Source organism: Rhyacophila brunnea, unplaced genomic scaffold (genome assembly GCF_057557595.1).
Source record: "Rhyacophila brunnea isolate RB1 unplaced genomic scaffold, BYU_Rbru_1.0 scaffold_8, whole genome shotgun sequence".
Classification (NCBI taxonomy): Eukaryota; Metazoa; Arthropoda; class Insecta; order Trichoptera; family Rhyacophilidae; genus Rhyacophila; species Rhyacophila brunnea.
In genome coordinates, this window is record NW_028233350.1 from 15,214,547 (window position 1) to 15,226,032 (window position 11,486).

General features: G+C 33.8%; 2 protein-coding genes across 2 annotated transcripts; one reads left to right on the plus strand and one right to left on the minus strand.

Annotated features, from left to right (window-relative positions):
• Positions 1-2,062: 2,062 nt before the first annotated feature.
• Atox1 (Antioxidant 1 copper chaperone) lies at positions 2,063-3,431 on the plus strand. The gene is made up of 2 exons (XM_085958554.1): positions 2,063-2,223; positions 2,789-3,431. Exons 1-2 carry the CDS (start codon positions 2,212-2,214, stop codon positions 2,996-2,998), a joined length of 222 nt encoding a protein of 73 aa, XP_085814680.1. The 5' UTR covers positions 2,063-2,211; the 3' UTR covers positions 2,999-3,431.
• A 1,874-nt stretch (positions 3,432-5,305) lies between these two features.
• LOC147063948 (uncharacterized) lies at positions 5,306-11,444 on the minus strand. Its single transcript, XM_085958774.1, has 6 exons — positions 11,212-11,444; positions 10,863-11,081; positions 9,802-10,127; positions 8,429-8,513; positions 7,039-7,158; positions 5,306-5,988 (listed from the first exon to the last, which is right to left on the minus strand). Exons 1-6 carry the CDS (start codon positions 11,332-11,334, stop codon positions 5,806-5,808), a joined length of 1,056 nt encoding a protein of 351 aa, XP_085814900.1. The 5' UTR covers positions 11,335-11,444; the 3' UTR covers positions 5,306-5,805.
• Between the last annotated feature and the right edge of the window lie 42 nt (positions 11,445-11,486).

An 11,486-nucleotide genomic window follows, 5' to 3' on the forward strand; every position in this document is an offset into this window, starting at 1 on the left:
CCATCCCTACAAATTGCTGTCAGTTGCCATTCGTACTATAATTAGGGGAATATATATTCGCACAATTGAATAGACTGTTTTCACAAAGCGCTGACAACATTTAAAAAGATGTTCGTCACATCGGAAATGGATGATATTCACAAATCAACTACAACACTCAAATAATCTATTTGCACTAAGGAAAAAGTAGTCTTCACGTATCAATATACTATTGTAACCAATTAATCGTAAAAGTATACAAACACTATGAAAATTAGGTTTAATGATTTTAAACAATATTTTGGCAAAACATAAGTATGTATTAGGCACCTACTTGCAGATTCAAATAATACTATTAATACCTATTTAGAAAGTGACGTTAATTAAAACTTAGGTAATTGTGCCGCAGATGCCGTCATGAGCTTTTATGATTTTTTTTACGAAAACAGTTTATTCCAGTAGACAATTATAATAAATACCTTTTTCTGTCGGCACATAGGTTTTTCGATCCAATAATTGTTAATTTAAAATTTGAAATGCTCATAGATTTTGATACTTCATTATCACAATCTAAGATTATATTATTAGGTACCTAATATTTGGTTGGGGTAGGTTAGGTTAGGTTGGGTTGGGTTAGGTTAGGTTAGGTTAGGTTAGGTTAGGTTAGGTTAGGTTAGGTTAGGTTAGGTTAGGTTAGGTTAGGTTAGGTTAGGTTAGGTTAGGTTAGGTTAGGTTAGGTTTTTTTTTTTTTTTTTAGAATTATTAATAACCATGTCCTTGCTTTTTCGTACAAGGTGGTTGTTAGTAATTTTGAACAATCACAAACACCCAGGCTTTGAGAAAAACACATAAATGTTTTTGTCATGACCGGGAATCGAACCCAGGAACTCTCGGGTGGAAGGCGAGCGCCTTACCAACTGCACCACGAGAGCCGCCGGTTAGGTTAGGTTAGGTTAGGTTAGGTTAGGTTAGGTTAGGTTAGGTTAGGTTAGGTTAGGTCAGGTCAGGTCAGGTTAGGTTGGGTTAGGTTAGGTTAAGTTGGGTTAGGTTAGGTTAAGTTATATTAGGTTAGATTACGTTAGAATAGGTTAGGTTAGGTTAAGTTCAAAAATGATACTTATACAATCTTATAACGGCATCTGCGCCACATTTACCAAAATTTATATCGATGAACCGAAAAAGATATACCTAGGTGGTGTTATTTGGTTGTAGATTGTAGACATCAAATAATATATGAACGACAGCAGCATGAATATACACATATTTATATTACTGCGTTAAACATTAATTATATTGACACCTAAGCATCATTTTTGCGATTGCCTTCTAATAAATTGTATTGCTGCTACAATTATTAGTTTGACATTTGTGAATTTCTACCTTTTCTTTGTGATGAACAATTTTACAAATGTGTGCAGTTGTCAAAATTGAGTGAATTTATATTTACAATGAGTGATTTATGATTTTTGTTTTGTGAAACAAACTATTTTATGTGATTTCATCTATTTATTTGTGAAATCATTTAATATATGTGAAAACTACTTTCCAAATGTTAAAGTTATTTTTTTTTTGTGAATTTTGATTATTGCATTGTGCGATTAATTCCCACCCCTATAATTATAGTATTTTGTACTTTAATTTTGGTCCGCGTACTATGTACGATAGGTATAGTACGCCCAAAATACTATAATTTTGAATATCGTACTATAATTTAATATAAAAGTACTATAATTTCGCATTTGCCATTTCACAACCGTGTCGTCTTCGAAAATTTGGAAATCTGCCTCACTTAAAAATTTTCTTTTCCTAAAAAAATGAGCAGACTATGAAAAATGGGGAATCTGCGGCCCGCGGCAAAATATTTAAATATTTTTCCTAAAAAAAACGAGCCGACTATGAAAAATGGGGAACCTGCGGCCTGCGGTGAAATATTTACACATTCTACTAAATTCTCCGTTATTTTTTTTTCTGAGAAACAAAAAACCTACATTTTCAACAGATGACAACGCGTACTATATTTTATCCCCAAATACTATAGTTTTGGAGACTCTGTACTATAATTCCACTTTCAAAATATGGCAACACTGCTGTCAACAGTGTCAACTGGGTTGACGTTTTGTTTCGTTATATACCTAGTATACGGTTTCGATTCTATTTATTGTGACCGTAAATATTTCTTCACTCACTCCACGTAAATAGTTCAAGATTTCAAAAACAATATAAGAAACAATAATGGCATCAACCGTAAGTTTAAAAATGAAATTTTAATAACACCTATGTTTTTATTTTAATAATAACATGCCGTTCGGCAGATGACTTCATACGTCAGCGACAATATCCTATCGATATTGTTGCCCACTTAAAGGTATTATAATTAATAATATATTCAAATAGTTTCGTGTTATAATAAGTGCTGACGCTAAACAATAATTTAAAACAATAACACATTAAGAAACTGAGTCACCTACTATAGGTAGTTTATCAGAATATAATATTATTATTCATTAGGTAGGTACCTAGGTATATCGAATCAGAATATCTCTAAGAAAATATGTATTTGGTAATTGTGCCGCAGAGGTAGGTGGCCATGAGCTTTTATATTTTGTTTTTACGAAAACAGTCTATTCCATGTAGACAATTATAATAAATACCTTTTTCTGTCGGCGCATAGGCTTTTCTCATTTGCAACATTTTCAAAAATGGTTTCCTTCACAGAATCGCAGTTACAGCGAAGATATATATTTATTTGTTAATAACTACTGTCAAATTAATAATTGGCAGTACATTCTTGGAATATTTTGATTTTTAGGTACACACATTCAAGGTAGAGATGACCTGCGAAGGATGTTCAGGGGCTGTCGAACGGATCTTGGGCAGACTGAAGGGATCCACAGTCGATGACTTCTCTGTTAGTTTACCCGATCAGAAAGTTACAGTCACTTCTAAACTGTCTGCCGATGAACTATTAGAGATTATTAAAAAAACTGGAAAGGCCACCAGCTATTTGGGAACAGTCTAAAAATATGGAATCAACTTATAATTAAAATAAATATTGCAGCTGAGGCGTGGTGATTTTGTACAGTTTAAATGTTCATATTATTAATGGTATCTATTTTTAACATTTTTTTAATGAATAAAAGAGAAATGTATTTTTCAAAGTATTTAAATTAAAATAATTTTCTTGTTTCTTGGGTAATAAAAAGAAAGATAACTTGATTCTTTGAAGGGTTGTCATGTTGTTGCTCTGTCTGCGATTGGATTTGAATTGAATTGACTTGAATTCGATGGCGGACATATAAAATAATGTGTCACCGTGAAATCATACTTTGTAATATAAAATTGATTCATTTCTAGTTATTCTTAGCTTTTTTTGGATGGTAAAGAATATACCACGGGATGAAATCATCATAGGATATTTAGACAAATATAGATTCCAAAATGATCAATTTCTTCCAAATTACAAACTCCAATAGAAAGTTGTATTGAATATATTTAACAGAGCAATGTTAACATGAAAAGTTTAAATTATATATTACGTTATTATGTTGAGTGTTGACCAAATAAAAGAATGCCATTATCACAGAAATCTTATGCACTGAAATATGGGTTAAATCTAAATTATTACTTATTTTAATGGTGTTAACTTTATTGTCAATTCTTAGCGGAAAGACTAATTAAAATAAAACAATAAGTATGTATTACAAGTGTTTTATTTTAATTAACTAAATTAAAGGGTTTAAAATAACATTATTTTATGTGTGTCATGTAACGAGAGAAAAAGGAGCACCACAATGACATATTATCTTTCTTACATAGTTTACAGATTGTTTAGGTTTACACCCTAAATTTACGCTAATTCTTCATTTTCAACTTATTACGAACACAGCCTCATAAACAATCTTATAATTTTCAGTCTTTTGTAATCATCAATAATCAATGAATACATAATATTATGCTCATATTGTAATTAATAAATAATGTGATATATTATGTGATTGTGATAAACAGGCAAAAATATATAAAGTACCTAATGACTTAAGTGTTATGAGACTATTTTTATTTTGTCCTTTTATTTAAAAAGTAATTCTTTTTCTCCTTATGTGCCTGTTTCTACCTAGTATTTTTTTTTAGTGAATCAGAATTTATCAACCAGACAATTACTTATCTTTGGAATGTTTCATGATTCGTTTAAATATGTACATGAACATTGTTCAGACTCACTTGAATTATCTTGTGTGCTTCATCAGTTCATTTTTAAGATAAGACTGTTTCTTGCAGCAATCATAATAATTATGATTGCTGCAATTATTGATTGATATATTGTATTGACAATACATTTAATGTCACTATAATATGTAATTGAACCACAAGATGTCACTGAAAATTGACAAATGAAGTGTGTTATGACATAAAACGACGTGTCCAAAAATGAGCTGCCAATAGATTGCATAAAATATTCAATGCCAATTATGTTTTTTTAAAATAAAGGTTGCTTAACCTGTAAGTACATGCTGTAGGCCAAATTATCCATTTCTAATTGTTCACAGGCCGCATGAAAGAGTCACGGTAATGATAAATATTCTCTCCTCTGTCTCGGAGCAGAGGTGTAATTATTAGTGTAATATGCTACAATTTTATTACACATATTTAATATATATAATTTGAACCTCAGAAAGTTACTTATAAAAAATAAATTACCGATTGGGATTTAATCAGTGGCATAGGGGGTCGCATGAGGCTTGTGGGTCGCGCGCCATGTCTATAAAACAGAGCGGGTCAAGCTTAGTGATCTCTATAGATTTTTATTAACCAGAACAAAATGAATCTTCTAATGTGGTCAGTCTTTCTTCCATTACATGAACAGTATTGCACACAGTTTTCAAATGACACGCAATGGCTTGAACAGCAGGAAAAACATGAACACCTTCACTTAATTCTGCCTTAGCAAAATTATCGTGACCTGTTTGCGTCGAAGAGTCAGAATTAATTTTTTTCTTTTTTCGATTACTGACCCAACCTTCATTTCTTAATCCCCGAGTCTTCAACATACAGGGACTTATGTTTGTAACAGTTTTGCTGTGTGTCAAAGGGACATGCGAATTTATGTAACAGTCAGTAATTTGCGGGGGCGACCGCGGCGATTCGTTGTCTTCATTTATTTCCCAATAATCATGAGAGATTCGATCACAATCCCCGGATGAACGATGGTTTTTTCCAAGTGAATTTGAACATTCAGGATAAGTAGGTATTGACAGTGGTGAAGATTTTGCGATTGGGGATGGGTTCTGAAATAATTTTCATCAAATATGAAGAATACGATTCATTAAATAGATATTTTTATTGTACTAAACATTATCATAGATACATTTTTTTAAATTATACAGTGACAGTAATTTTAAATTACAAAACAATACAACAAAAAATTATCACTCGAGCATTTTCTTCATTCTCCATTATTTGCACTTCTTACTTTTGTAGTTTAAACAGTTTAAAGCCGCGTTGCCACGATCCAAGTACACTTGGACCGAGTGCCATCCAAGTGCACTCGTATGAGACATCTTCATACTAATTATTCCTATCCAAGCTACTTGGACCGCGTCCTACTCATCCAAGTTAACTTGGACCGTGTCAACGCGGCTTAAATAACTTATAATAATTCACATTAAGTACGTAATATTGGATTAGTTTCTTCCCATCCAACTGATAGGTATGGTTAACAATTAATTCCTGATTTTTTCAAGATCTTAATATAGAGCAGCAGGTTACTTTAAATACATGCAATTATTGTCGGTCTGTGAGTCCACAGGTAATCATAATAAATCAAATTTACGAATTAACCTCACTATCGTCATCCCTTTGAAAAATGGTAGATTTTCTAGCATCAACAATCCGAGATATGTCAGTTTTTCCAGCGGCAAGATATTCTTTAGACACATTAAGTGTGGAGATATTTTCTTTAGAATCCTCAAAGTTTTCCGCATTGGCAAAGTTGGTTTTCCATATCATTATCTGAAATGGAATAATAGAAGTATGTATGTAGTTATTTCGTGAAAATGTTAATGAGGTCAGCTAAAATGAATCATAAGGAAGCAAAATTACTACAGAACAGTATCAACATTGGTGACACTAAGTTTTCTAAGCAATGCGTAACCCAATATTTAGGGACATGGGTTAATTAAAAATTAAATCAATCTGAAGAAATAAAAACAAGAATTGAGATGGCAGAGTGCCTTTCCTGAATAAAACGCTTCCTTAGCAACTAAGACTGCATATTATGTCCTCTCAATCCTTTTCCATGGCATAAAAAATGATGGTTTGCTTTAGGCAGGGTTTAATCGAATGTTAAAAACTAATCGACACCATCTGTAATTTGTATTCTGAGTCCAATGAAAACAAATAAGTATTACTGATAATGTTTAGTTTGTCAGATCTCCAGAGCTTACCTCCAATTTTCGCCACTGGTGAAGCCATAAAGGTATAGACACTACACCAGGAAATATTATGGAGGGTTAAAGCCTTCGACATGCGGTTATATAGAGATATCTTCAAAATTCCTTGGGCTAACCGGGTGTCAAATGTTAACATTTTCAAACAAATAGGAAAAGGCCAACTGCATAATATGAAAACCAGAAAAGTACAGTACCTCGGCCACATTATAAGATGATTCCCCATCGCATTATCCAAGGAAAGATAAACAGTAATTGTAGCAGTGAACGACGTCACATTTCGCGGCTTAAAAACCTTTAGTGATTCGTATGAGTGCAACTTCACTGAACTGTTCTAGGTGGCAGATGATAAAACAAACATCACTCTGAAGGTGGTCAACCTCAAGTTATTTCATAATACGTATATTAACAGTGATCAACCAGTGTATTTACACGATATTATCAATTTCCATGTAATGGCAACATAATATGCAAAGTAATATTACTTCTATTATTGATTGTTCACCTCTTTTGTATAGAAGTGATTTTAGTATATAATTCGGCCAGTAGATTTCTTATAATGCCCCATTTAAAAAGAGTAGTGTGTGTCAAAAAACGTAATAAAATTATTCACCTGTTTATCAGCGCCACCAGAAGCAAAATATTCGCCATCGTTGGAAAAGTTAACTGCGGTGATGGGTCCCAAATGACCCATGAGAGTGTAGATTGGATGACCTTCCAAAAGATCCAATATCTGTTGAATTGTAAAACAAATTTGTGAAAATTGTTTAATGAAATCCAAATATTCTAAATATAATATCTTTAATGGCGTTAACTGTAAATTTTCGGTGGAAAGACTTTATATTAATAAAATATAAAACACATTACTATAGAGGTAGACATTCAAGACAAGGTTCAAAATACATATACGACTAATAAAAGTGTGAACGACTGTTATAGTGTTGCGAATGAAATTTTCAAAATTTAGTGATTGTAATGTTGTATTAAATTTTGACTCGCTAATTCAATTACATAGTAAGTCAATATCTTCACTAGAGAAATTTGTAGACACCATTTTTAACCGAACTATGTATGACACTATTTGTCCAAGAGCAGTTGTGTCCTATGTCGTATGAGACAAATGTGTAGAACCGATGTATATTAAATTACATTGGATAATTATGACGATGTATATTAAAATACAGTGCTGATAAGACCTGTCACATGCTCTTGTCTCGATTCACTATGCTCGGACCTTAGCATTTATTCCATATAATTTAATCACAATCACGACTGGTTTCTTCCATTTTGATTGGATATTCTCGAATGATGTGGATCATTATTAAATATTGTGTTTCATCATCATCAGCCTGAATCTATCCACTGCTGGAAGAAGGCCTCTCCAAGCTGATTCCACTTCTCTCGGTCCTGTGCATTGCATTGCCACGTACTTCCGCAGAACATTATCATTTCATCGATTCAGTGGCCTCCAGGTTTACCTTGCGGACATTTTGTACCTCTTGGATACCACTGGATGTTAATATAGTATATCAACAGTTTACATTAGACACTGTCAATTATTAACCGATTCACTGCGGAGCATTTAATTACATTTTAATTACCACATTTAAATAACATGCTAATTATATCTAATGGCCCCCTAATCAGGACACAACAGCTGTGGCGTTCGCGCTGTAAGGATTAAAGACGCAATAATGAAAGTATAATTATATCCAGTGTGATAAAAGTTTCTTGACTGATCAGTGATCACTAATTTATTTTGTTATTGAGTTGCTTTATGTGTCTCACATTTTGAAAAAAGAAAAAGAGAGTTGAAGATTTTAATATGCATACAAAACATTTATTCAAGAAACTTTGGTAAACCCAACTTATTTACTAAAGGTATCAATAAGTTTCTATTGATTTAAGCATGCACAATGATATCTTCATTTAATGTTTATAATAAGATACCTAATCAAATATAAATAAATACAATATGTCCCACAACCAAACTAAATTCTTACCTTAATTTTCTTATCCAAACTTGATACAAGAAGATAGTTTCCGCTGGGATGAAAAGCCACTTTGGTAATGGCTTCATCATGAGCTCTGTAAGAAAATATGTAAGTATTTTAGAATATAGTTCACACATGATTTTCCAGGCTCGTGTTAACTGGACGGTGGATTAACCGTGATGAAAGGAAACTTCATCATAATCAACGTTTACTTACGTACTTTGAATGATTAAATTCACAGTATATAATGGGAAAATACTTTTTACGCATGAATTAAATTTTGTGTTTGTGGCTCTACTGACAAGTGCCAAGTGATTCCCGATTTTATCATATTTTTATGGACTACTCATTTCCTAATGTTCATCATGCAGTATGAATATTATGAAAATTGCATAATTTTAAAATTATCATTGAGGATAATCCAAAACATTAATTTTTCTCTGTTGATTAAACCGTTAATGAGTCAATCGTACAATTATTGTCATCCATTTTATTTATTAACATTTTCGCTCCAAAAGCTCTAATTACTCAACCAGATTGTCACGGTGATCGTGAAAAAATGTCAGTTTGGATTAAAATAAAATAATTCTGATTTTTTGCACACAACTCTGTGAACTATTGGTTACAGTAGGGTCGACGGTTACTGAACATTCTCGGTAATAATCAGCCCAACTGTCACTGATTGTTAACCAAGTCGTCCGTCAAAAATAGGAATTATTTCATTTTATCTATGACTAGAGGGAACGATCCAAAATAAGATTCGTCGGCCCCGATCGGTGTGAGTCATTAGATCTGCGAATTTGTGAGCCAATCTTGTCACTATCTAAAAAAAACAGAACTGATCCATAAAGCTATGTCCACATGGAAAATGTTGACAATCTCAAAATTTTTAGTACAGCCATCAGATTTATTTTTATTACCGTTTTCAGAGTTTAAACCCATAAGGGCCAATTGAGCCAAGTCACTGAGTTTATGATACCATAGTCTTTAAGATATTCATCCGGACAGTTGAGGTTCAGAGTGCTGGACTGTTACGTAGCGAAGGTGAGCGAAAAATCTATGGCATAGCTAGAATTTATGAAGAGGAGTGGCGTGAAGTGAAATCATGTACTGTATAAATTATACAAGAACAGAGAAAATCTCATACTATATCGTAAATGACTTCTGTGAATAGGACGTGTTCAGTAAATGGATAACTGCGAAAAACTATTGTGCAAAATCTCTGTAGGGTTATGACGTTTAAGAGTTATGACGTTTTGTCAACACCAATAATGCTGGATGCATCGATGGGATCGTTGAGCTCGGAATCAACTGCTAGAGGAGACCAGAGTCTGCCCTGTATTGCGGATTATGATTATTAATGAAAACGAAAAATTATTTACCTGTAATGCTGAAGCAGTGAATGTGTTCTAACATCATATAACTTGACAGTGCCATTGGAGAGGCCGACTGCTATATATGAGCCGGAAGGATGCCAAGCGAGATGGACTCCGTATCCCTTAAGTTCCTGGTAAGAGTGTATACACTGTCCATTGTCAGCGTCCCAGAGCTTAATTGTCTTGTCGTCAGAGCATGATGCAATTATGGAACCATCGGGAGAAAACCGAGCGCATCTCACCCAATTTTTATGCTGTGCATATGATTGGAGGAATTTTCGTCTCTGCACTGTCCATAGCTTTATTGTCTTATCGTCTGAGGAAGTGAGCAGCTGAAACGATGACAGTTTGCATAAGATTATTTTATTATAAGGCTAAAGGTAGCCACTCACTTGCCGGTACTCCTGACTCCACTCTGTCGACGACTGTACTCCCCACACCGATCTGTGCCTATTGTCCGCGCTCAGATGCTAAGTATTTATTTTTATTGTCTGCCACATTCTCCTGTCTTTTAGAGATGCCGCTTGGGAGTATTAAAAGCAAACATTTTCTTCAATATCACCATGGTAATTCCTTCCATAATATTCCTAAATAACTTGTGAATTTGTTTTCATCCCAGGGAGGGCTCCAGAGCTGAAGACATACCCCCCCCCCCCATGCGTATAACAAAATAAGGTTCTTATCTGTTTACACTTTACGAGAAGCCAGCGGCAAACAAATTTTGAAAATAGCCAATATACTGGATTATTCGTTAGGTTAGGTTTTCATTCTTGAATTCATGAATTTTGCCAAAATCGGCTTTGAAAATTAGCGCAGTTCCCTCCTGGCTTCCTGTAAACCGACTTGTACCCAAAGTAATTATGTTTAAGTTAGTAGGTTAATATAGTTTAGTTTATTCAATATTTAAAAAAAAAAAAGGGACGAGCCGTCCTACTACAGTGCCAATGACTTGGTAAAAGTTACTCCATTTTCCATTGATCTATGATTCTATGCTCTGGGTTTGTCCATAGCATACACTCCTTGTAGTTTCATATTGTGGACTGGGATACAAAATTATTTTAACACACCTTATGACCTGATGGAGAAAAGTGGACTGAGCGCACAGTTTTGAAATGGGCACGAAACTCTCCAGATTCTCCCCTTACTGTCGGTACCCACAGGCGGACTGAACGATCTCTTGAAGCTGATGCGATGAGATTTCCTTTTGGTGAAAATGTCGTATCCAATACAGCATCTGTGTGACCCTGGAATCTGTAGCATCTTAACGAGGATTGAAAATTCCATACCTAAATAACAACAAACCACATTGAATCCTAGATATTAATAAAGATATTGTTTTTCCTTTTTTATTTGTGTACAGACGGCGCATAACTCCTAACAATGAGCATATTATTTTCAAATCAAGTAAGTACCTACCATAATCGAGTGGTCAAAGGAGCTGGAAATCAATTGGTTTGTTGAAGGATGGAATGATAATGCCGTGACATCGCCTTTGTGTCCTTTAAATTGTCTTTCAAGAGTTGGGTCTACGTCGGTCATGTTTAATAAAATAATAAATTGACAAATATGAATTGAATGATGTCAAAATACAAACGGTCAACACAAAACGGGCGGTAGCGTAATTTTACTAGGTCTTGTTTTGAATATTCAAAACTTCAAGTGAAATTTCAAGCTTTCAGGTTGGCACGGCA